At 41.6% G+C, this 27,370-nt stretch overlaps 1 protein-coding gene across 3 annotated transcripts in view; it reads left to right on the forward strand.

Moving 5' to 3' along the window:
- Nucleotides 1–27,370, forward strand: part of NRG4 (neuregulin 4) — a 104,382-nt gene that overhangs the window by 63,484 nt on the left and 13,528 nt on the right. For 2 of the 3 annotated variants that reach the window (XM_043984651.1, XM_043984652.1), the window contains one exon: nucleotides 21,199–21,348. The exons of the other annotated variant lie outside the window; for it this stretch is intronic. In XM_043984651.1, coding sequence (XP_043840586.1) covers nucleotides 21,199–21,348 — 150 coding nt within the window. The remainder of the gene's footprint in view (nucleotides 1–21,198; nucleotides 21,349–27,370) is intronic. 3 annotated transcript variants of the gene reach the window in all.

Here is a 27,370-nt window from a genome sequence, read left to right on the forward strand (position 1 = left end):
CCCTTTTTTATGATCTCTTTGGGAAAAAGACCCAAAAGTGGTATTTCTGGGTCAAAGGGTATATGCACAGCTTTATAGCCCTTTGGGCATAATTCCAAATTGCTCTCCAGAATGGTTAGATCAGTTCACAGCTCCACCAACAATGCATTAGTATTCCAATTTTTCCACAGCTTCTCCAATATTTATTATTTTCCTTTTTTGTCATATTAGCCAATCTGATAGGTGTCAGGTGGTACCTCAGAGTTGTTTTAATTTGCATTTCTCTAATCAATAGTGATTTAGAGCATTTTTTTCATATGGCAATAGATAGCTTTGATTTCTTCATCAGAAAACTGCCTGTTCATATCCTTTGACCACTTCTCAATTGTGGAATGACTTGGATTCTTATAAATTTGATTTAGTTCCTGATACATTTTAGAAATGAGGCCTTTATCAGAATTACTGGCCATAAAAATTGTTCCCCAGCTTTCTGCCTCCCTTCTAATTTTGGATGCATTGCTTCTGTTTGTACAAAACTTTTTAATTTAATATAACCAAAATCATCCATTTTGCATTTCATAACATTATCTCTTGTCTGGTCATAATCTGTTCTCCTTTCCAAAGATCTGAAAGGTAAACTATTCCTTCCTCTCCTAATTTACCTATGGTATCACCTTTTAGGTCTAAATCATATACCCATTTTGACCTTATTTTAGTATAAGGTATAAGATGTTGGTCTATGCCTAATTTCTGCCATACTATCTTCCAGTTTTCCCAGCAGTTTTTGTCAAATACTGAGTTCCTATCCCAGAAACTGGAGTCTTTGGGTTTATCAAACAGTACATTACTAAAGTAATTTACTACTGAGTCTTCTGTGCCTAGCTTATTCCATTGATCCTTCACTCTATTTCTTAGCCAGTACCAAATAGTTTTGATGACTGCCGCTTTATAGTAAAGCTTCAGATTTGGTACATCTAACCCACCTTCCTGTGCATTTTTTTCATTATTTCCCTTGATATTCTTGACCTTTTGTTTTTCCATATGAATTTTGTTATTATTTTTTCTAGCTCTATAAAATAATTTTTAGGTAGTCTGATTGGTATGGCACTGAATAAGTAAATTAATTTAGGTAGAATTGTCATTTTTATTATATTAGCTTGGCCTATCCATGAGCAATTGATATTTTTCCAATTATTTACATCTGATTTTATTTGTGTGAAAAGTTTTTTGTAATTGTGTTCATAGAGTTCCTGGTTTTGTCTTGGAAAAGACTCCCAAGTATTTTATATTGTCTACCATTACTTTAAATGGAATTTCTCTTTCTATCTCTTGCTGGCTGAGGTGGTTTTTGAACTCTTTGTTTTCTTAGACTGACATGTATCTGTTAAACTTCTTTAGTAAATGTTAATAGTGATGTCGATTCTGTTCTTTTACCCATTTTCCATTTTCAAATAGGCCAGGTTGGATTTTCCTCAATTATATGCTATCTCTCAAATTTTCTTCTTTCTTTTACACATACAAGGATTTATTACTCATTTTTCATTTGACAAAAAATGGCCACATCTACTTAGTGTAAATTGGGGCATATGTAAAATATGAAAAGGGCCCCACTTCCAAGATTTTATAATCTAGAATTAAACAAACAGTAAACCAGTAAATAGTAGAGCAAATTGTGATCATTACTCTTTGTCTGTTAGCAGAAATTTCTATTAACCTCACAAAGAAATAGGCTTAAACAGTCACTGGAAGGAGAGAGAAACACACACACACACACACACACACACACACACACACACACACAGAGCTTTCCCCCAAAATTGAGAGGATGATAAAAAGCATGGCAGAGACACGTGTGGAACTGGACTGAAAAACTATTACAAAATTTGGCCTGATTACAAGAGAACAATCACTTTACCCCCAACTTTATATTAGGGATCTAAGATTTTATGTAATCACAGAGATGTGTTTCATAATAGTCTAGCTGTAAAGGCCCAGTGGGATTTTCTCTGAATTTCATTGGCTGACGTGCTGGTTCAATATCTGATTAGCAACTAGCTCTTTTTAAATTCAAGCAAAAACCTGGCCCTGATTAAATACAGTAATGTGATTTGAAAAAAATTCCATAATGCTTAATTACAAGTTAACCCAGATGTATACTTGAAAAGCATTAAGCCATTAGAAAACTTCTTAAAGGGTGCAAGTTAAGCCGTTGAGCATAAAACCAAGATTTCCTGGTGATTTTGCTGGTGTTGCAGCAGGCCTGGCCTGGTTATATTACAGGAATGATAAGGACCAATCCTAAGCCAAATTGTGAAGTGGGCCAAGCTTGTCTTTCACACTCTTTCATCATTCTGTTCAGGGCCTTTTGCCACCCTGATGTATTTTAGCCAGGAGGGTGCTAGGAAATGCTTAAAAAGCAGCTCCCGGGAGGAAAAAAAAATGCACACCTGGCACACCTTTAAGGTTAATCTGCTTTATTAACTTTTTCCCATCACTTTCTTAAGCAGGCATCCACAGAACAATCAATCAGACCCTGATTTGTAGCATTTGCTGATTTTCAAGGAGGAAAATACTCAAACTGAACATTTAACGATTGATTCTCAGAGAGATGCTGGATGGAGCTGGCTCTAGCACATCCAGCCCTGATCCTAGCACAGCCTCGTACTCTTTATTGCATTATTGTTCACACTGAAAATTTAATGGTTGGCTTTGGGGAGTGAATCTGAGCTGGCTCCAGTATAGATAGTCAACTCATAGTGTTGGTCTATCACCATCTCTCTTTCCTTCTCTCTGTCTCTGTCTCTTTCCCCCTCCCTCCCTTCTTCCATCTCATACAAAATTGTTTTATTAATTCTTCCTTCATAGTAAAATTTGATATATGTTACTCATAGACTTCTTTCCCACTTTGGTTTTTTTCTTTCTTAATCTATTCATCTATCTATACATCTATCCCTGTCTATATCTATCTCTATCGATCTCTGTCCCTGTCTTTGGCTATCTATCTAATTTATCTATGGAACTATATATGGGAAATGAGTTGAATCCAGAATTGAACAGGAGAAAAAAAGTAAGCTGGATTGTGTTTGAAATTACAGAGCTCTTTCAACAATCCCCAAACCTTCTCCCCCAAACAAAGGCCCATCTTTTTAAACAGTATTCTTACAGTGATACTTCATGGACCCAAGTCACAAAATCCTACAGTCTCCAGAGAACTGAAGTGTAGGGTCACCCAAAGTCAAGGGTATATGGCAGCCTGAGTAGGCTGAAATACATGATCAGTGAAGAGGTGCACAAAAGCAGCATCATGTTTTTAGAGACGTTTGACCAGTAAAAGAAGGCAAATTCGTCATGTGATACCACATATAGTAGAAATCCCAGATGTTGGCTCCACTGAGCCTCCTGTTCATTCCTTAGGGTGCCAAGATGCTGGATAGTGTGTGGCCACAATGCTCTGGCTAGCACTCTCCCCAAGGATGGCAAGGCATGGTTCTGGACTCAGTAATCCCTGCCAAGACCCTCACCTCCTTGAGGAGGGGTATGCTCTTAAAACCTTGATCTTGGCCAGAGTGGGCCTTGTCAGAGAAGCCACTCAGAGAAAGACTTTTTTCCATGACCTTAGAAACAAAGGAAACTCTCTGGCTCCAGCCTGGTTAGACCTGTGTATACTGGATGAAATAACGTGTCCCCACCAGGATGTTGGTCTTGTTCTTATCTCCTTTCAGAGCTAAAAGCCTGTTAGTGCCTAATCTCTTCAGATAAGCAATGTGAGTCAGTAGTACTTTCTTTGAACCCATTGGGCACAAGTCTTCCATTTCCTACAGATGTCCATTGCCATTTTGAGAGAGTAAAAAGGTATGACCAGTTCTGCAGAGCTCTCTTGGCCAAAGCGTCTGATTTATCATGTACTTCTTTCATGAATATGCCTTGCCCAGTACCAGTTGCTTCCTTATACCTTAGTATGGTCTGATAGAGTACCCTGCCACATGTCTTTAGCTTTTCTCACTTTCTCACCAGTGATAGATGTCCTCTCAGGAGCAAAGCTTGAGTTCTCTGAAGTCACATTCATTCCTTGACCTTTGTTAGTTTTCATAGACTTGCTGCATGAAGTTGTTCCTGCTGCCAGTCATTGAAAGACAAGCAGGTTAGGGAGGAGTGGCCTGAAGCTCCAGAATTTAAGGTCACGGATGGCACACCCTGAAGGAGAAACATCAACTTTCTGCTACAGGTTCATGCAGCTCAGTGACCATGTCACACTCTTCCCTTCTAGAGTTGTCACCTTGGCTTCAGCCAAAAAGCACCTAGAGGAGAGGATATCCTTCCATGCTTAACTTCCTTGAGATGCAATAAATAATGGACTCATGGCTGTCTGCTGCTGCTATCCATCTCAAGAAAACACTGACCAAGGCTTGTCACAATATGTTGATAGAGTGTCAATCCAAATTTGAAGTCACATATATAAATAATCTAGGAGCTCATCTGGGATGGCCCATTTCAAACCAAAGTGGAATCACAAGTCTCGATGACAGTAGCTTTCTGGTGGCTTAAAACTCCAGCTGCAGAGAAAACATCATCCAGAGAATGTTGGTGTTAAAATGTCTATGGGAAAGGGAATAGGATGGAAGGGAAACAGTTAACAATAATAATCATGAAAAAGAGAAAAGGGGGAAAATTGTACAAAAAATATTTATAGCAACCCTTGGTGGAGGCTAAGAATTGAGAATCAAGGGAATGTCCATCAATTGAGGAATGATGGAAAAATCTGTGCTATATGATTGTGGTGGAATGATCTTGTGCTATAGGAAATGACAAACAGGATGATCCCAGGAAAACCTGGAAAGACTAATGAACATTGATGTATAGTGAAGTGAGCAGAGCTGAGAGGACATTGTGCATAGTGACAGCAGTATTGTTCAATAAGCAATTGTGAATGACTTAACTACTCTCAGCAATGCAATGATCCAAGACAATCCCAAGGAACTAATGAGGAAGCTTACTATGCACCCCTATAGAAAGAACTGATAAAAAGAGCACTTGTGGATTGTACATATATAACCTGATTGCGATCTTGTGGAGGTGGGAGGAAAGGGAGGGAGGGAGAAAAAATTGGAACTCTAAATCTTATGAAAATGAATGTTGAAAACTACCCTTACATGTAACTGGAAAAAAATAAAATAAATGTTTGTTCCTAAAAAAAAATAGAAAAATAGAAAAAGAAAAAGAAAAAACAAGAGAAAAAAATGTCATAGTGGGGTTCTTTTGTGGAAGCAGCCAAAGGGCCGTGCAATTTATTTTTTCTTTTTTTTTTTTTTTTAGGCTTTTAAGCATTTATTAAGGAGAATAAGAATTTGGTCCGTGCAATTTCTAAAGTAGAAGGCAGGTGGATCCTCTCATCTTCTTCCTTACATTCAATTCTGGACTTGGTCAATTGAATCAAAGATCTGTGTGGTTTAGTGAGTAGAGAGAGAGCCCTGGACTTGAAATCAAGAAAACCTTGTTCTAGATTCCACTTCGGACACTGGCTGTGGGAACTTAGGCAAGTCTTTCTAACTCTCACTTTCCCCATCTGTAAAATGAGGGGGTTGGACTTGATGGGCTCTAAGACCCCTTCCAGATCTCATCCTATCATGCTATGATCATTGTCCACCTGGAGCACTTGTATATGGATGGTAGATGGATGTGTTGCTAGGCTAGGGCCATGGGCTCCTGTTCAGCTATGTGTTGTAATCTGGACCACAGATGTTTGTGGAGTGAGGTTAATAGCCAGCCTGAGTTTTGTAGTGGTACCTATAAAATATTAAAAGAATCAGAGGAGGGCCTCCAGTGATTGTCTATGGAAGATTTATGGAAACACAGAGATACTACTATTCCTGAATGAGAAGATACCATTAGTTGTGAATTGTACCAGTCAGGGAAGTACCCTTACTGGTTAGAACATGGATCCTTCCAATTATTTGAGATCATTTCCCCCAAAATGACTGTACTAACCTGCTTTGAGTTAAACCATGCTGTTATAATTAAAGAGGATGTATCCTCTTTTGAAGTTAATTCTGGGTATTAGCATGATTAAAACCTGGAGAATTCAATGGTAAAGAATTCATTTTGCACTCAACAGCTTGATCCAGCGTTTGAGTGTGATTCTTGTTTCGCTCTAGTTCAGTTTTGTTCTTTAACTGGATTTGGCAGATACTTTGGGAAACCCTCAATATATGTCTTTTTAAACTTGCTTCCAAAAGGAGTAGCTGCCAGGTTCCCTTGGAGGATGTTTTCCTTCCTTGCTGAGAATCACAGCACTGTCTCTCTTGGGGGTTGCAGGATGAGAGGGACAGGAAGCCATCTTGACTCCCCCTTCTTTGCCAGTTAAGTTATAGGTTCGTGACTTTAAATGGAGACCAGATACTGAGGTTGAAGGGAAAGTCCAAAGTTCAGAATCTTGGCATGAGGTCAAGTAGGTTGAAGGATGTCACTTGATGTACTTGGAATTTTGGATTCTGTTGTATGGGCTTTGTTTCTTTGGCATGATCTGTAGTGATTCTGAGGATGAAAACAGCAGAACTCAAACAGATCTTTACTTTTTCCTTGTCATAAAAATGTTTCAGTCTTGAAGGCTGTGATAGTTTCAATGACACACCTCGCAAGCTAACTCTCCATTTAGCTGTGAGGTGTGATAGCACATATCCTCTCTTCTCAGGTTATGCTTAATTAGAACAAGCCTCGGTGAAGATGGAACTTGAAGAAGGTTTTGTATTTTGCCCATATCGACATTCTATTCCCCAACTATGTTGTAATAATAGCCTGATATTGTGAAGAACAATGAAGACCAAACACTGGCTGCTCATCCATCCACCGAGTCTCAGGCTTATGGGTTTGACTGGTGTGTCTTAGAGTTCTGGGGGTAAATCTGGAGCCACTGGTCTCTATGTTCAAGTAATAGAGTAGGATCAGAAAGAACCACACTTCAGGGGATCCATCTTCTTTCTCTGCCTGCAAACCAAGAGGCTTAATCAGCATCTGCTTTTGCATCTGGCGATTGGCTTCCAATTTAGACAGTCACTAACCAACCTCAGGGCTACACTGCTCCACTCTGGTCTTTGAAAGGGGAGGGCAGAATCTTCCACGGTCTCACACTTAATGCTTGTTTCCACTACAGGAAAAGCGTGCAGTGAGAACTGTGACTTGTCCAGCTCTAATGCTTAAACTTCTTTTGTCAGGAAGTGAACTGATGCTGGCTTCTCTTTGTCTTATTCCAAGCTGGGGCATGAGGTTTTCCCTGCATTAGAAGGTTGTTGAGACGTGAAGCCTGGGAAGGTAAGATGCCAGCCTCAATGTTCTCTCCAATTGGGTATCTGTGCGGTGACTTGTTGACAAGCTTAAATCGCTGTTCACAGATGAGCAGTCTTGGTCAGCCCTTTGGGCTTTACTAAAGAGTGGAAAGGGGACACACCTGTATTTGGATGATTCAGAAAATATCATTTTATATTTATTAAAAATCTGGGAATGGAAATTATAACTAAAAAGGAAAGATGAAACAACAGGGGGCCCCTTTTCCCCTCACTTGCAGCAACCTTTTGCTACCTCTCTCTAGCCTTTCATTCTTGTCAAATTCAAAAGAGCTATCTGAATTCATAAGTCTTGGTCATTTACCCCCCTAAAAAAATGGCTGCTTTGACTCTGCAAATTGCAGCAGATTCTATAATGTCTTTACCAAGAACATTATATGGAGTCATGGTGTTGGAAGAGACATAAGTGTTACCCTTGGACAACTTTTGTAGGAAGTATTAATCACCTTGAGAGCATCCCAGAAAAGTGACCATCCAGCCTTTCCTCAAATACAGCCTGTGATAGCGACCCACTGTCTGCAAAGCAATGTAATGATGCAGTGCAAAGGCAATGATCTCTATGCTGGGATAACTTTGATTGTTAGAAAGCTTTCTCACATGTTGGGATGAAAGCCATCTTCCTGGAAACTTTGCCCCCTCTTCTCTGTTCTCCCTTATGGAGACAAGAAGAATAAAGAGTCCCTAATTTTAAAAAAATAGGATTGAGAAATAGATTAGACCCAGGTCATCAAAGGTTTTCATCTCCTGTTTCAAGTTTTACATTACATACTTTTACAAATGCTTAGGATATAACATATAATTTGCTTGATTAGAGGAAGATAGGAGATTTTTTTTTAAATGTGAGTTGGATTTTTAGAAAGTCGATTTCAAAGAGTTCAGACAAAGGCAAGATAGAATCTCATAAAGTAATATTCTCCAGGGAAGCTGAGGAAGAAAGAAAAGCTGTCAAGAATGAAATTTGGGGGACAGCTAGGTGGTGCAGTGGATAGAGCACCAGCCCTCGATTCAGGAGGAACTAAGTTCAAATCCGGCCTCAGACATTTGACACTTACTAGCTGTGTAAACCTGGGCAAGTCACTTAACCCCAATTGCCTCATCAAAAAACCAACCAAACAAACAAGAAAGAAATTTGGATGAAATAAGAACAACAGTAATAATAATAATAATAATAATAATAACAGTAACAGTAGCTGGCACGTGTGTGATGCTTTATAGGTTTGCAGAGCACCTTACTTGTATTATCTCGTTTGATCTTCATAACTACCCTGGGGAAGTAGGAACTGTTACTATCTCCTGCTAAGTCTCCTTCTAAGCCAAGACTGATGATGAATATTAAGAGGAATAAAAAGTGGTTTTTAGCCATACATACAGGTGCTATCATTGTTCCCACTTTATAGATGCAGAAACTGAGGCAGACAGAGGTTAAGGGTCCCACAGCTAGTAAGCACCAGAGGCCACATTTGAATTCAGGGCTCCCTGACTCCAAACCCAGGGCTCTGTGCACGATGTCACCACCTTGCAGCCTCTGACACAAGAAGCCTCGTAGCCCAGTTTCCCTCGACGAGTTCAATTCACCAGACCCAGATGTGCTACAGGCTGGGATACTGAGGGAATCAACAGATGTGATTGGCGAGAACCTTCCAGGGATCTTTGGAAAACTGCAGACAATGTGGGAAAGGCTGCAAAAAAGGACCGAAGTTGTCCTGATTTTTAAAAAGGGAAGAAAATGGAGTCTGCAAACTACAGTTCAGTGAACTTGACGCTGATTCTACCAGGCATAGTTTTGAATGATTATTAAAGGTCAGTGAACATCTAGAAGAGAAATCAGTGACCTCCCAGAGCCAGCCAGCACTGCTTTATCAAGAACACGCCGAGTTAACTTCGTTTCCCTTTTTGACAAAGCTGCTCTTTCCCTACTACTACCTTGCCAGACTGACAAGTCTGGGGAACGTTGTGTGTATCTAGCAAAGATTTTCATGCTATTCTAGAAAATATGGAAAGCTATTGTAGGCTCACAAGTACTACTGATAGGAGACTTTAGAATGTTAAACAACTGGATCCTAAAAAGAGTCAATAATGGTTCACCAACTCACACCTCTTTAGTAATATTTTGTCCTGGTTTTCAAAAAAAAAGGGAAGCAAACAGAGCCTGAAGCCTATAGGCCAGTGAGCTTTGACTTTGCTTTGGGGAATTCTAGACCAGGTCATTAGAGCAACGGTTGGTGTACATCTGGAAATGGAAGCAAGGATTACAGACAGCCCCCCTCCAGGCTTCAGCAAGAGCCGGTGATGCCAGAAGGACCCCATTTCCTTCTTTGACTGCATTACTCAAATGATAGATGAGGGGGATGGTGTGACTATTGTATGTCTAGGTTTTAGCAAGACCTTTGTTACAGCATTCCATCCTTTTCTTGTGAAGAATTAGAAGAGGGTTCAATTAGATCAGTTGAAAACTAGTTGAGACTCATTTTAGAAAGTAAAATCTATAGGTAATTAACCAGTGTCAAGCTTTCCTGGCATAATGGTTTAACAGGGACAGCTAGGTTGTGCAGTAGATAAAGCATCAGCCTAGGATTTAGGAGGACCTGAGTTCAAATCCGGCCTCAGACACTTGACACTTACTAGCTTGTGTGACCCTGGGCAAGTCACTTAATCCTCATTGCCCTGCAGACAAAACAAAACAAAAAACCCATAATATTTAACAAACTGTAGCTTTTAAAGAGCCTGACCCCAACTGCTGCTAGGGCTATTCAGCTCTTAAAGTCACCATGCCTTCTTGTCCGTCGGTACCACACATGGGACATCTCCTTATGGACTCCAAAGAGTGACTTAATTTTGCTCTCAGGCTCAAAGGTTGTGATGGTCCCACATTGCTCTCAGCATCAAGAACAGGAGGCTAGTGTCTTTGAGCTCCAAAGCCCAGGATACCAATCAATTCTCAAATTCCTGTACTATAGAAAGGGTACCCACTATATACCATCAGGGAGGATGGTAGGGGATGGTTGGAGCTAAGGAGATCAAGAGGACCTTAGTGGAGGAGGAGGCAGCACTTGAGTTGGGTTTTAGATGATAGATAGGGTTTCTACAAGTAGAGTTTTAAAGACGTAGGAAAAGGAAATACCGGACACAGGGAACAGACCGAGCAGAGATGTGTACACAGGGAGAAAACTGGACGTTTCCAGTTTGAGTGGAGGGAGCATTTATATGAAGGGGAAAATCATCAATAAGAAAGCTGCAAAATTAAGTGCCTTGATCCATGGAAATCAAAACAACCAACACATAATCTTGTCTTCGTCGGCAACCCTGCTAATACAAGCAGTGGCTTTTGTGTGTCTCTTTACATCCTTTGATGGGAAGGGCTTTCACTTAATAAAGGTCTTGTTTACACTTGTCTCACCAACTTTCACAAATGGCTTGTCAGCCTTCCTACAGTTCTCCAGTATTATCTATTGGCAATATAAAGGATGCTAATATTTTCAAACTTCGACTAATATATTTACATTTTGAAGCACTACATAAGCATAGCTTACATGTTCACAGTTTCATATGAACACATAATCAAGGAATAAGATCTTATTTATGCTAACAAATGATTCTCCTTCACAATAGAACTACCAAAGAATCCTAATTAATGAATGTCATGCTTATCCTGTCTTGTTATTACATTCTTTAATGTGTTTATGTACATGTTAAAAGTCCAAACTTCCAACTAAGTCAATATTTGGAGGACGTACGCAAGTCTTAAGAAAGCAAACCTGGATTTCTGCTCATTGGCTGTGTGGGTAATACCTTGTTAATAATTTCTGGGATTTAATGGTACTAATTTAGGAATTTGTATTGGTTTAAATCTTCCCTCCAGTGGCACATGCCTTAATAAATGGTTTCCTTACTTTCTATGGTGAGAACATTCATTTCTAAGCCAAACTTCTGGTGATGAACCTCTATGAAGTTAGCTAGCTTTGTATTTGGATGCCTTTCCAGCTCAATGGGGCTTGACAGGGCCTACATTCCATTAACATAGCCTTCAAGAATGCAGGATCACACCTGTATCGTGAAGAGGCATCAGACCAAAAGAAAAACTTACCCCAAAAGATGACAGGGTGGGACTTTAGTGGGAGACTTCAATAATGCTCTTAAGATTTAACATTAACCATACTTCTAAGGTTACTGTTAACACTATCTGATTAATGCTAATCTTTTTTTGGGGGGGGCAGCAGTGAAGGTTAAGTGACTTGCCCAGGGTCACACAGCTAGTAAGTGTCAATATCTGAGGCTGCATTTGAACTCAGGTCCTCCTGATTCCAGGAAGAGTGCTTTATTCACTGCGCCACCTTGCTGCCCCATCTCAGTCTTATAGGTAGGACTTGAGCAGATTAGCACAGCAACAGCAGCAAGTTGACAAATTAACTAATTGATAAGCATTTATCAAGCCCTTACTATGCACTAGGACCTGTGTTCAAAACTGAGGATACAAAGAAAAACAGAATCCATTTCTTACCTTCAAAGAGTTTACGTTCTAATGAAGAAAGCAAATAGGTACATGCAAGATACATGCAGAGTGGATACAAAGGAATTGTAGAGGAGAAGGCATGAGCTGGGGGTGGGGAGGGAGAGATGGGAAAGTCACTCTTTTCTCCCTTGAATTCTAGGAGAATATAAATTAGGAAGAGTGACTTATCACATGGGATCTAGGCTGCATGGACAGTATCTTGTACTATGACCTTGGAAGAATTCTGCATCTCTGTGGCTTGAGTAGTACAAGAAAAGGAGCTAGCCAAACATGGTGGTACTTCACACACTCCTGTCAGTTGGGGAATCAGAAACAAAACAACGATTATTTACGTGGCCATCTTCAAATTTATAGAGGGCAGTCCAGAATGCCGTTATCAGAGCTCCTTCTGTAATTTAAATATTAGTTCAGGCCTTTGAAAGGGAAATCATTGCTAGATGCCATCAATATGTATAGCCCTTTTTTGAGTTAGAAATTGAACTTGGATATGTAGTCATATAAATCAAACGTTAAAAAAGGATTATTTACAAATAACTGTGACAGTTATTTGTAAATAATCCTTTTTTTAACGAATGATTTTCCATCACATCCGCTACTGCATGTTTCATATCATCTTTGTTCTCTTAAAACCACCCAGGGGGGCAGCTAGGTGGCGCAGTGGATAGAGCACTGGCCCTGGAGTCAGGAGGACCTGAGTTCAAATCTGGCCTCAGACACTTAACACTTACTAGCTGTGTGACCCTGGGCAAGTCACTTAACCCCAATTGCCTCACTAAATTAAAAAAACAAAAACAAAAACAAAAAACCACCTAGGGCACCACCACCCCTCTTCCCATCAGTTGAGGACCTCGCCTCAGTTTTGATGGAGAAGAGTGGGTGCTCTCCAATTCTATACTTCAAATCCCCCCTTGCTTCAGTTTCAGATGACAAGATGGCCCTTTTCCTTGCCACTATTAACCTCTAAACTTGTGCCCTTGATTCTACTTCCTCCTACTTTTTCCAGAAGCTTGCTGCCTGGACCATTCCCCCCTCCCCATCTCCCTAATCTCTAGTCTCTCTTTATCCATTGGCTCCTTCTCTGTTGCTTCTAAACACCCAGATATTCCCATCCTTAAAAAAAAAAAAAACTTTCGCTTGACCCTGAGAACTACTTACAGCCTTTTTCCTTTACACCCATTGTCTCCACTTTCTTCCCTCCCACTCATCCCCCCCCCCTCCTCTTGCGGGCTGACATCCGGCTCTTCCACTCCAGTTAATCTGCTCTCTCCCAGGTTACCACCAATCCCTTCATTGCTGTATCTCATGGCTTTCTTTCTTGTCTTCTCTGTAGTACATGGCACTGTTGAGCATCCCAATCTCTGAATAGTCTCCTTCCTTGGTTTCCATGACACTGTTCTCTGCTGGTTTTCCTCCTATGATTCTGAACACTCCTCAGTGTCTTTTGATCAATAATTATCCCCTGCCCTATGTGTGGGTATACTTCTTCTCCTTTCTATATTCTCTCAATGTTATTAGCAGATCTTAAGAGTTCAGCTATCATCTCTATGCAGATGACTCCCAAATCTAAATAACCAGCCTTCATCTTTCTCCTGAGCTCCTGTCTCATATCACCAAACCCCTGTTACACATGTCCCCTGAGATATCCCACAAACTAAACATGTCCCAAATCTAATTATATTCCCCCTTGAACCTAACTTCCCTATTTTCTGTTGAGGTCACCCAGGTCAGGAGAATCTAAAAGGATCAGGAGGCTCAAGTAGGATTAGGGAATAGAACCTCAAGAGATACTCAAAAAGAGAAGAAGGTAGTTGGTAAAAACAAGGCAAGGTTAGAAAAGGTAAGTGGAATAATCAGAGGAGAAAAGAACTTCACAGACTGGATTGGTGGGTGGGCCAAACTGGTGAAACAGAAGTTGGCTCAAAGTGAGGGAGGTATAGCTTTGGAAGTGTTGAGACTAAGAAAGGGAAGTTGATTTGGGTGGTTATGGTTTGATAATTCATTCTAAAAGGATTAATTAGGTATTTATAGAGGTACAAGCACCCACAAATAGTTAGAAAAATATGGCTGGAAAGATCAACCCTTATGGTAAAAAGGAAAACATGTTCAGTGACTTGAAAGTAAGTGACAAGTTTTTTTCTCATAGAAGGGACTATTATATATGTTCCATGTGTATGTAGGCTGAATTCCTTCCAGCTCATTCAGGACAATGAAAGGTTCCTGAAGGAAATGAAAGTAAGATGTCAATGGGGACAGAGAGATTGGAAGTGGGAAAAGGAAGATTTGGTCTTTGGTCGGAGGCTGCAGAGTAGAAGATGGTTGTGCACTGAGGAGGAAGTGAAGGGAACGGGAAGAAATATAACTGGAGCTCAAAGACACATTTGGGGCCCTTCCTGAGGAAAAGGGAGGTCTTCCAAAAAATGATGAGCAGAGCCATGTATACTCTATCAGGGGAGAGGAAAGGAAGAAGGGTAATAGTAGTTGGTGGTTCCCTTCCCTGGGGTACTGAGGCCAGTGTATATTGATCTGATAACAATAATAGAAGTCCATTAGCTTCCACTAGTATTGAAGACATAACAAAGACTCCCAAACTTTATTAAAGTGGATGACAACTACCCACTCCTTGTGATTCACAGGGAGCAGAGAAGATGGTAGAAGGAACCTAAAAAGCCTTGTCAATGATCATGGAGTCTTGAGCAAGAAAAAAGACCATAGAGAACTGGGTTGTGTTTTCCTCCCTGTTGTTTATTGAAGGCAGGGAATGCAAAAGAGAAAAATGAATTTGGGAAATGACAAGGTAGATAAGAAGGGTGTTTGGATTTCTGGACCATGGCTTAAAATAGGAGTTTGACAGATCCCTGGCCAGAGATGGAGTACACCTAACTAAGGTTAATAAGAATGTACTTTCCTGGGTATTTGCAAATTTAATCAAAAGGGCTGTGTGGGGGAAAGAGAAAATTGCCTACCCACATCCCCAAAGTCAGATACCATTTAGAGTAGCTACATAGAGGGCAGCTGAGACATCTGCAAGTTCATAGGAAACAAATCCAAGAGAAGCCAAAAATAAAACCCATGGCCTCAAATGTCTATATATAAATATCTAAAGCTCAGGCAACAAACAAGAGGAACCAAAAGATTTAACGTAAAGGAGCAACTGTGACCTTAAAAGTATGTATCCCTGAGACTTGGTGGGATGAAACCTATGGCTGTACTCTGATTCTGGGTAAGTATACCTTATTCAAAAAAACTGAAAAGGCAAGGTGGGTAGAAAGGAGGAGAAGAATAGCACCGTATTGTAAAGAAGCTCTTTACATGTGAGGAAATCCAGCAACCAGGGGAGGGAAATATTTGGGTGAAAGAAAATATTTGGGTTAAAGTCAACAGAAGGAGAAACAGAAGAATTTTTGTCATTAGAGTACACTACAGACCACTCGGGCAGAAAAAGGAAATAAATGAGGAATTTTAGGAACAGATCATAAACCTAGCACAGAGGCATGGTTGTAGTGAGAAGGAACTTCAATTATGCAATTTCTGCTGGGGCTCACTCTCTGATAACTTTTTGGATTGCTTTAGTGATAATTTCATCCCTCAAAAGGTAGAGAAACCAAGAAGGAGAAATTCTATTTTGGATCTGGTTCTCACTAACAAGGAGGAATTTGTTTCTGGGGTGGAAACTATGGGAACCCTTGGTGGGGGAAAATGACTACTCCCTCTAAAGTTTTTGATAGAGGAAAAGAAACCTGGGCATAGACTGGTGTACCCTAGACTTTGGGGTGCGGGGGAGAAAGATGTTCAAAGGAAAGACAGGTAGAATTTCATGGAAAAAAATATTAAAGGGAAGTCAGCCCAGGAGGTATGGGAGATGTTCAAAATAAAATTCTGATGAGACAAATGAAAATAATTACAATGAGGAGGAAAAAGCGAGTTTTGTCTGCAGTAATGTGGATGCACAGGCAATTCACCAACCAACATAGATGATAAAAAGGCATGAACAAAAGATGAAATAGATAATGAGTATGAGTGTGATGCAGTCCTATAAAAATAGCATCAGGAATGCTAAAACTAAGAATGAGCAGAGGCTGGCAAGGGAAACTAAGGACAACACAGAGGCTTATTTAGCTATATTGGGAGAAAAAGAGTATCTGAGTTGGGATAGGACCTTGCTTGGGATGTCTGAAGCAATTACTTACAAGAGAGAGAAGGTGTTGTTCCTTCATTTTTATGGTGTTTCTGTTTTCTCTGGGGAGGTTTCTGGTGACAGAACAAAAATGTCTAACAGAGAGTTGATGCCTGAGGTAAGTAAGGAGATTAGCAAGAAAGCACCCAGCTGCCCTGCATGAATTCAAACCACTTGATCCAAATGAACTACACCCTTAGGTTCTGAAAGAATTGGCTGCTGTGATTTTTTTAAAGATACTCTTAGTGGTATCTGAAGGATCAGGAGAAACAAGAGAGGTACCACAAGATTAGAAAAGAGCAAATGACCCAATTTTCAAAAAAGGGAAAGAGAACAGAGTCTGCAGACTGCTGGCCAATGAGCTTGATGTCAATCCTTGAGGAAATTCTAGAACAGATCATTAAAGAGATGGCAGGCAAACATCTAGAAAGGGAGGTGGTTATTGCAAAGAGCCAGCATGGCTTTCTCAAGAAGAGGTCATGCCACACTAACCCCATTTCCTTTTTTGCACAGGACTACTAAACTGGTAGATGAGGAAAAGGCTATGGATGCAATTTACCTAGATTTTTGTTGCAGTATCTCAAAATATTTTTATGGAAGAGATGGAGACATATGGACTAAACAAAAATTCAGTTAAATAGATTCAGAATTAATTAGATGGCCAGACTAAAAGAGATGCTTAAAATGGTTCCCTGTTAGTGGTGCAGGAAGTCTACATTAGAGTATTACAGGATGACATAGTGGGGAGGGTTCCATAGAGGCTTAAAAATATACAGAGCTCTGTGTATGTTAGATGTTTATACGACACCTTGTCTTTCAGTGCCTGACCCCACCTAGCATTATCAGGCTTAACCAGCACTTAACTCTCTCTGATTTCCAAAATGTAGTAAATTAACTGTGAGCTGTCTCAAGTTTTGTATTTCTGTGGCAGCTGAACTCACAGTCTGTGAACCGGGGTTAGAAAAGCTGAATGCATGGTTAATATCCTCAATTAACCATGTTTACTTATTACTTTGATACCTTATCTGAGGTCTGCACCACTGACATGGAACCATTTCAAGCTTCTCTTTGAGTCTGGCCATCTAACCAATTCTGAATCTATCTAACTGCATTTTTGTTTAATCCATATGTCTCCATCTGCTCAACAAGAATATTTTGAGATACCTTAATAAAAGTTTTACTAAAATCTGGATAAAACGCATGTTTCATTTTGATTATTAATCATATCTCTGGGCCAGCAGGTATTGGATATTTTGGAATCTGTGGTTTCTTTTCTTTGTGTCTTGGTGGAGTTGACTAAAACAGCAGGGACTGCTTTTTTCATATCTTGACTTTTGCTTATTTTAACTTTTCTTAGTTGGCTTCCTTCTTCTGGACAAAGAGCAGACATAACATTTCTATTTGCTTTTGCACCATCTGAAATGAGAGAACACCCTATTCCTCATTGGTTCTCTTTATGTGCCTTTGAATATTTGATCAATTCTTGTTCTGACTACATGGTTTATTTGCCTTCCATTCCCTTGATTCCTTCTAGTGTTTTTCTTCTTTGTTGAACATTACTTACCAATAATTGCATCAGCTAGTTAGAGTTTGGTTGTTGTTGGGGTTTTTTTGTTTGTTTGTTTGTTTGGCATGAGGTCATGTGTCTGCAGTTCCTTCAGATCTTTCCTAGACTTGATCAGATATAAGAATTCAATGTCATACATTTCCTTGTATATGTTGTAAGTCTCTTTCTCCATTGGAGCCTTACTTAAGCTGTTTTTAAGAACTTTCTCATTATTAAGAACAACAAAAGTAACAACAATATTGGTTCCTCAATATTGATAATCATGTTATCTTAGTTGCCTTTTCAGTTTTGAAAATCAGTCTTTCATTTTAATCTTCATTTTAAAACTCTTAAATTTTTAATCTGAAGTAGGATTTTGTTTCAGTGGTTAACATATTTCTTTTAAAAGCCCTTGGAAGTATAAATAAATTATAACATTTATATCTTACTTGCCCAAGGCTGCTGTTTCTCCAATAATTGTGGGAAGTTGGAGGGATTACTTCTCAATTTTTGTTTTTTAGAGATAAACTTAGGAGTTTGTTCTTTGACTAAGTTGAAAACCCATTTCCTTCTTATTTGTTTTGTGGTGATAATAAGTGGCCTTTGAGGTCCCTTGAAACTCTGTGATTCTGTGCCAGATATTCATTTTGTGACTATCTCCATGTTGACTGATGGAATCTTTAATTTTTGTCTTTCCCCCCTGGGATGTTTGACTCACTTAAGCTGGTTTGTTTGTTTTTTAAACAAATTTCTCATTCACATATTCTTGTTTAACTCACCCAAACTTATGCATCTCTCAGTAAGTTACAGTAGATGCTTTTATTTTTAGAATTTATTTCTAGATGTGAATGAATGGAAAAAGCATTTATTGAGTGTTTATGATGTGCAAAGCACTGTGTTGGGGATGGTTCTCAGCAGCATTCTAAAGGAGACAATATGTATGGAAGGTTTCGTTTGTAAGTCAGGTTGAAAAGTCCCATGGTCTTTTTGGGTGCAGCAGCAGCAAAGCAGATGGTCACGGCTTTTTTTTTTTTTTTTTTTTTTTTTTGGTGAGGCAATTGGGGTTAAGTGACTTGCCCAGGGTCACACAGCTAGTAAGTGTCAAGTGTCTGAGGCCGGATTTGAAGTCAGGTCTTCCTGAATCCAGGGTGCTTTAGCTACTGCGCCACCTAGCTGCTCCCGCCCCCAATTGCTTCTACTAGTAGACTTCATCTCCAGTTATGGGGTTTGTATTTGCACCAGATTGTCTAGCTTGCTCCAGCCCACTGCTTAGCAATGCCTATTTATTCCTTCCCTTTCATTAACCTCATTTGCCAGCTTTACCAAGGTCACTGTCACTCTAGGAAAGTGTTTCATGTGAAAATAGGATTAGCCATAGAGAGCTGGGAGTCCAGCTTTTCCCCCACCCCTTCCACAGATGAGGAGACTGAGGCTGGGTGACTTGCCTGTTAATATAAAATCTGATCCACCACAGGGCATGTCACAGACCCTTGTGAAGCCCAGTTCAACTCTGCTACAAGATCCCTAAAGGTGATGGATGATACCCTGCAGGGTCAGTTCTTAGCCTAGATCACAGTTGGAGTGATTTCTGGGACTCTGCTACTGAATGTAGGAATGCAGGGTGCCTGGTGTTGCCTCCCCAAAGCCATGTACATACACCAAGGCAAGTGGTAGATGGTTGGAGATGATTTTATTTTCCCAGCTCCCTTGGCTATCCATTGGTCTTCTGTCTCCCTCAGGATTGGGTGTATGCATCCTTCTGCATTGCTGCCCCTTTAGTCCTGAGGTGAAGTCCATTGGGTCCCCCAAACTACCAGATAGAAGTACCTCCACCAGAGTCTCCCTGAAGGCATGAGGCACCCCTTGTTCAGTGGCTGAGTCTTCTTCCCATCTGTGGGTTCCCTCTTTCCAGATGCCAGTCCATGCCATGGGGGCATTCTCTCTGGTCATGAATGACCTTGGCTGGGTGGGACCCCATGTAACCTGTCTGTATTGAGCTTTCATCCTCAAAATGCCAGATTTTAATCAGTTCATCCCCATGTTTTCTTTATCACAGGCAACTTCACAAGGATTTATTCAGGGAGGCCCAATGAAATGCCTCAGGAGGTAGAGGGGGGACTTCCTCGGGGTGTTTAGTGGTGGCAGCACAGGACAAGGGCATAGCCTGCACAACATTGCTCATGAAACCAATGCACTGCACAATTGTCACCCACTCTTTTTTTTTTTTAATGAGGCAATGAGGGTTAAGTGACTTGCCCAAGGTCACACAGCTAGTAAGTGTTAAGTGTCTGAGGCCGGATTTGAACTCAGGTCTTCCTGAATCCAGGGCTGGTGCTCTATCCACTGAACCACCTAGCTGCCCCCTGTCACCCACTCTTAATGTCCTCAGACCCTCATTGTTCATCCAGTGAATATCTCAGATTGAAATGAGGTGCTTGGTGACAATCAGAGGTGATCACATCCCATTCATTCCTTCATTCCACAAACATTTTATTTGGCATCCACTATGTAAAGTAACATCATGTAGTGGCTAGAGAGCGAATCTCAAAGTCAAGAAGATCTGGGTTCAGATTCTGCCTCTGACACATACTGGCTGTGTGACCTTGGGAAAGGTCACTCTGGGTAACTATAAGACTTTTAATTGAGCAGAAAGTGCCAACCTGCACCAGGAGGAAGAGTTTCCTCACCTGGAAGTTCCTTATATAAATGAAATCAAAGGCCCATTCCTTCTCTCCGTTGACTGACTGCGAGCAGGATGCTACACTATTCACTGTCCAAGGAACCAATAAATGACAGGCGGGGGAATGACTTGTTCCATGTCAAAGGCCTTGCTATGAATTAATGATTAATGAGATCAATTCTACAAGCAAAACAATAGAGCCCTTTCTTATTAAGTCAGAACTCATTCTTTCAGAGGTGGACACTTCCTCCACAGAATCATGGGAGCTGAATGGGACCTTCGAGGTCGAACTCCCCTTATTTACAGATGGGGAAACTGAAAGCCAGAGATGTTTAGTGATTTGTCCAAACTTATACAGGTAGTATCATAGCAGAGCAGGATTTGAACCTGGGTCCTCTGAGTCCAAATCCAGTGCTTTGTCTATATCACTTTATTTTCTTAGATTGTTTCATGATTCCCCAGGCTTCAGTCTTTGGGTGATCAGCCTCTTTGACTGGGCTGGTTTTCAGTTGCCCCCCACCCCCCTGCTATTTTTTTTTGGTCTAGACTTGTGATCTCATTTGTATGGGGAGCTGAATAAAGCAGTAGAGGCCCCCCCAGTCTGAGGGAGCTTCCTGGGGCCCTCTGAGGTCCCTTCGGACTCAACTTCCATGATCCTGAATCAGAGAGGGTCCCACAGCCAGTATGTATGTGTCAAAGACAGGATTTGAACCCAGGTCATCCAAACTCCGAGGCTAAACCTCTCTCCACAATCCTGCCTCTTCCTGGCCTTAAAAAAGTAAAACCCCTTGCCTCGGACACCCCTCCCTCTCCTGGGAAGCTGAAGATCTGCGGGTGTGAGGGAGAGGTGCCTCCTGTCTCCGGCAGCTCAGAACATGCGCCTTCTCTTGCGCTCCAGGGGAGCGGCCCTTTGCTCTCCTTGGAGCTGCTGGACCAGGAGAGGTAATGAGTCTGTCCCGCTTCATTTCACAGATGTGTTGAGAATTACACCGGAGCCCGGTGCGAAGAGGTTTTCCTCCCTAGTACCAAGACCCAGAGTGAGAATGAACTGTTCGCCGCTTTCTTGACGGTAGCTCTGCTCCTGGGAGTGCTGACCCTCGGGGCCGTCTACTTCCTTTGCAGGTAAACCTCGCTTCTGCTTCCCGGGGAGGACAGCAGGAGCCCAGGCTGAGCCCAGATGGCCAAACTGCTCTGCCCTTTGTGCCAGGGAAGGGAGTGACGAGATGCGCTGGCCATGCCCCAAGCGCCTTCCTCCTCCTGTCCCAGCTATCTCTGTCGTTCTTTGTAAAGTTTCTGTTATTTCCATTGGTGACGAGGGATGTGGGATGCTGTGTTACCCTTTGTCCTTTCTGCAGTTGGGGAATCCCGTGTCATTCATTCAGCTACCAAGACAGTTTGGGCCCAGGGCGGACTATCCAGACTGAGTGGATTCACTTCCCCAGAGTGTGTGTGTGTGTGTGTGTGTGTGTGTGTGTGTGTGTGTGTGTGTGTGTGTGTGTGTGTGTGTGTGTGTGTAAGACAGAGACAGGGAGAGACAGGGAGAGAAAGGGGGAGAGAGAAAGAGAGACACAGAGGAGGGAGACAGAGACAAAGAGACAGACAGATGGAGAAAGAAGAAGAAAGAGGGAGTAGGAAAGAGACACAGAAGAGGGAGCAAAGGGAAGAGAGAGAGAGAGAGAGAGAGAGAGAGAGAGAGAGAGAGAGAGGAGTAAGAGAATGAAAACAAAGCTCTGTTCATCCCCACTCATCTCACTAGCCCCAGACCACACTGCTCATGGCATCCACCAGGAATTGGGGACTTACCCAGTGCCTCTGTGCTGCTGCTTCTCTCCACCAGGAACCCAAACCCTCCAAGATCAGTCTCCAGGCTTTCCTGGTGAAGAACTAGGGGTGGGGGTGGGAGGACCACAGCTGCTACTTCAGATAACATCGAGATATGAAGGTCAAATGTACTTGGTGCCCTTGAAACATCCTTTTTTTTCTATTGGGTTTTCTCCCCCACACCTGTGATTTCATTCGTATGAGGACCTCCCTATGAAGAAACACTTTAGGGGCAGCTAGGTGGCACAGTGGATGAAGCACCAACCCTGGATTCAGGAGGACCTGACTTCAAATCCAGCCTCAGACAATTGACACTTACTATCTGTGTGACCCTGGGCAAGTCACTTAACCACCATTGCCCGCCAAAAAAAAAAAAGAAGAAGAAGAAAAGAAAAGAAAAAGAAAGAAACAACTTAGAGGCTTGTTGAGAGCCCAGAGAAGTGAGGCAATTTGTCTAGGGTCACGCAGCTAGGATGTCAGAGGTGAAACTTGAACCCAGGTCTTCCCAACCCTAAGGCTGGTTCTGTGCTCATTATTCTACCATGCTGCCTTCCTCATCTTTGAAGTTACCACATGTTCATGTTATAGCAGAGCTCAGGCTAATAGAATGTTTGTTTTTTTTTTTTTTTTTTTTTGCAGGGCAATGGAGGTCAAGTGACTTGCCCAGGGTCACACAGCCAGCAAGTGTCAAGTGTCTGAGGCCGGATTTGAACTCAGGGAGTCCTGAATCCAGGGCCGGTGCCTTATCCACTGTGCCACCTAGCCGTCCAGGCTAATAGAATGTTACAGTCAGGAAACACCATAGGGTGGAAGGCCCTCATTTAGTTCAAGGTTCTCTTTTTTTTTTTTTTTTTTTTAGTGAGGCAGTTGGGGTTAAGCGACTTGCCCAAGGTCGCACAGCTAGTAAGTGTTAAGTGTCTGAGGTCGGATTTGAACTCAAGCCCTCCTGAATCCAGGGCCGGTGCTCTATCCAATGCGCCACCTAGCTGCCCCTCAAGGTTCTCTTTTGACAGAGGACAACCTGAGGGTCTGAGAGGTTCAGGGACTTGACATGAAGTCATGTAGTTAGTAAGGCAGAAAGCCAGAAACAGGACCTGAGAGGCGGGCCACTGCCATGCTGCACAGTCTCCCACCAAAGACGTTGAGCTGAATGTAAATATTTAAGAAGGCTGACAAGTTACGTTATGTTTTAAAAATTGAAGCATGAACTGGCCATATCCATGCTCAAAATAATTCTAAGAATATACCCCAAGATTAAAGTTATTTACATATATTAAAACTATGCACAAAAATTATAATCAGTCTTCCCTTTTTAGTATTTTTTTTTAAATAGTCATCACTAGGGGCAGCTAGATGGCGCAGTGGATAAAGCACTGGCCCTGGAGTCAGGAGTACCTGAGTTCAAATCCAACCTCATACACTTGACACTTACTAGTTGTATGACCCTGGGTAAGTCACTTAACCCCAATTGCCTCACCAAAAAAAAAAAAAAAGTCACCACTAGTATTTGTATAGTGCTTTAAGGTGTGCAAACTGCTTTACAGATATTATCTCATTTGACCCTCACAACAACCCTCGGAGTCAGGTGTTATTATCATTCCCATTTTGCAGATGAGGAAATTGAGACCGTCAGAGGTTAAGTGACTTGTCCAGGGTCACACATCTGGGAAGTGTCAGAGGCAGCATTTGAACCCAGGTTTTCAGATCCAGCACTCTATCTACCGTACACCTACATAGTATAAAATATTTGAATATGGAAAAGCAGATTTTTTTTACAAGTCATGAGTATTGGCAATCTAATGTAATAAAAACCTTTGGACTTGGACTTAGCCTGGGGTTCAAGTCCCAACCAAATCCATTGCTTATTAGCTTTGGGACCCCTGGAAAATTCACCTCACCCACCCAAACCTCAGTTTCCTAATCTGTAAAATGAGACTAATACTTGTGTGATCTTCATCACTGCATTGGTGGGTGAGAATCAAATAAGAAAATGTTATATGAGAATATTTAGCAGTGTACCCCATCATTCGAATGAGGGAAGAGTATGTGCTTAGCTTATCTTGGCATCTCTAGCAGCACACAGCTCAGTGAAGAGCCTCAGGTCCTTAATAAAATGTGTCTAGTGAACGCATCACCATCACCTAAAAGGTATTCTATGTTCTCGTTCACCCTGTGATAAGCACCTAAGAAAAAACTCAATCAAGAAAGAGTTTCAGCTTTGAGTTTATATTCTGAGGAAGAGGATACCTGCATCCTGTAAAAAAAAAAAATAACAGGAGAGTTAGCTAGCAAGAGCGAGTGGCCTTTAGACCACAAGGAAGACACAGGTCGCTGCTGACAGCTTTTTTTTTTTTTTTTTTTTTTTTTTTTTGGTGAGGCAATTGGGGTTAAGTGACTTGCCCAGGGTCACACAGCTAGTAAGTGTTAAGTGTCTGAGGCAGGATTTGAACTCAGGTACTCCTGGGTCCAGGGCTGGTGCTTTATCCACTGCGCCATCTAGCTGCCCCTGCTGATGGCTTTTTAAAATACGTGGCTACAGAAATGTCTTCATCAAATATTTAAGCCAGTATGTTGTGTCGGTCATGATTTTTCTCATCTTCTGGAGTTCTGAGAGAATGTTTTTGCAGTAGGATGTTTTAAGAATTCAATTTACTCCTGACTTGAAATATTATAAAAGAAGATACTATACCTTACCTACCATTATTCTTTGTTCTTTGTCTAAAGGAAAGAATGGAGGGAGGTGGACTTGGATGCATAAGGAGTTAGTTGAATCAGTGGACCTGCTGGTGCTGGTTAATGAAATGATGTCAACTTGGAAGGAGTCTCTAGTGGAAAAAGGGTCTGGACCTTGGTCCTCTTCTGTCCAGGTTTTTGTCAGTGAATTTAAGGAGAATGCAGGATAGCATCCTTCCAAGTTTTGGGTGATGAGCTTGGAGAGAGATCTAACACAATGGATGAGAGAATTGGGTTGCAAAGAGATCTGAACGCTCTAGAACCATAGGCCAAATATCATAAGAAAAACAATACAGATAGAAGTAAAACTGTGCATTCAAAAATCAAATTGGGGGGCAGCTAGGTGGTGCAGTGGATAGAGCACTGGCCCTGGAGTCAGGAGTACTTGAGTTCAAATCCAGCCTCAGACACTTAACACTTACTAGCTATGTGACCCTGGGCAAGTCACTTAACCCCAATTGCCTCACTAAAAATAAATAAATAAATAAATCAAATTGGGGGGCCAGCTAGATGGTGCAGTGGATAGAGCACTGATCCTGGATTCAGGAGTACCTGAGTTCAAATCCTGCCTCAGACACTTGATACTTACTAGCTGTGTGACCCTGGGCAAGTCATTTAACCCCAATTGCCTCACTAAAAAAAAATCAGGGGCGGCTAGGTGGCGCAGTGGATAGAGCACCGGCCCTGGATTCAGGAGTGCCTGAGTTCAAATCCTGCCTCAGACACTTAACACTTACTAGCTATGTGACCCTGGGCAAGTCACTTAACCCCAATTGCCTCACTAAAAATAAATAAATAAATAAATAAATAAATAAATAAATAAATAAATAAATAAATAAATAAATAAATAAATAAATAAATGAATGAATGAATGAATAAATAAATAAATAAATAAAATGGGGGGGGCAGCTAGGTGGTGCAGTGGATAGAGCACTGGTCCTGGATTCAGGAGGACCTGAGTTCAAATCCTGCCTCAGACACTTGATACTTACTAGCTGTGTGACCCTGGGCAAGTCACTTAACCCCCATTGCCTGCCCCCCCCAAAAAAAATCAAATTAAGTCTAATAAGCCCATGGATCACAGATTCAGACCTTAACGATTTTCCAGTCCAACCCCCTCATCTCACAGATAAAGGGAGGTGAAGTCACAGGGTGAGATTTGAACCCAGGTCCTCTGATTTAAAAGCCAGTGCTTTTTTTCACAGTATCATGAGCCATGGCTAGATGACAAGCTGTGTGTCAGGGTGACCTGAGAAGCTAATGTCATTATAAACAGCAGCTGCATTGATAAAAGCTTCATGACCAGAAAAAAGGAAAGGACAGAGCTATTGTCCTTGGCCCTGGTTGGCCCACACCATGCATGAGTGCCAACCTATAGGGAAGAGAAGGCCACACGTAATGAAGCCAAAATTCTGTTAAAGGATCTGGAGCTCTTCAGCCTGGAGGAGAAAGGACTTTGGGGGTCACAGACTGATGGATCTAGAGGTGGAAGGGGCTGCATCCAATGCCCTCATCTTTTTTTTTTTTTTTTTGCGGGGCAATGGGGGTTAAGTGACTTGCCCAGGGTCACACAACTATAAAGTGTCAAGTGTCTGAGGCTGGCTTTGAACTCAGGTACTCCTGAATCCAGGGCCAGTGCTTTATCCACTGCACCACCTAGCTCTCCCCCAATGCCCTCATCTTACAAATGGGGAAACTGAGGCCTAGAGAGGTTAAGGGACTTCCAAGGTCATGCAGGAAGTACATGTTGGAGGCATGGGTCCTGTTCTGCGTAGCCCCAGACAGGCTAATGTACCTGCAGGTTCTGGGCTTAGCCTAAAACAAAAACACAAATAAAAAAGCTTCTTCCTGACTCTTATTACCAAATGGGATGGGCGGCCTTGGGCAGATGGACAGGGCTCCGGTCACTGGGACTGTTTAAGTGGACGCTGGGTGACCTTTTGTCAGGAGTGGCTTCTGAGTTCCCTTATAGTTTCTGAGGTCCTGTGATCCCAAAGTCCTGTGTGCTAATTAACCAAATATCTAAGTTCCTCCTGAATGTCCCAGTTTATTTATCGAGAAGACAACAACAGTGCCCCTTGCAGGTGTTTGCTAGTAAACATTCCAGCTGTTATCACAGGGATTTTAAGGTAACCCAATATTTACACATCCAGATAATGATTAGAATGTTTAAATTCTTGGCGCTTGGGTGTTACTCTTTCTTCTTTGATTTGGAACCTTTCCCACCCCATTCTTCAGGGCCAGGAGGCTTGTGCTTTTTGTTATCTAGGTGGTTATGCACCATTGGTGCCTTTGGGAAACGTCTTTGTCTTCCCCTCACTAGGTCTCCATTACTCATCTCTAGAATGAGGGTGTTGAACCTTCAGTGTGGAATCTTTCATCCTTTTTGTCCTGGATCAAAGCACCAATGTCGGGAGTAGGAAGGAGGGTGTCTGACCAGGATTTATTTGAGAGTCTCTAAGTCACTCCAAGGAGGTGTAGGGTAGTTAGAATAAAAATGAGAGATGGTGGTGGTAGGGAATGTAGAAAGAAGGGCTGAGGAGGGGGCAGCTAGGTGGCGCAGTGGATAAAGCATTGGCCCTAGATTCGG

Source organism: Dromiciops gliroides, chromosome 2 (assembly GCF_019393635.1).
Source record: "Dromiciops gliroides isolate mDroGli1 chromosome 2, mDroGli1.pri, whole genome shotgun sequence".
NCBI classification, from domain to species: domain Eukaryota; kingdom Metazoa; phylum Chordata; class Mammalia; order Microbiotheria; family Microbiotheriidae; genus Dromiciops; species Dromiciops gliroides.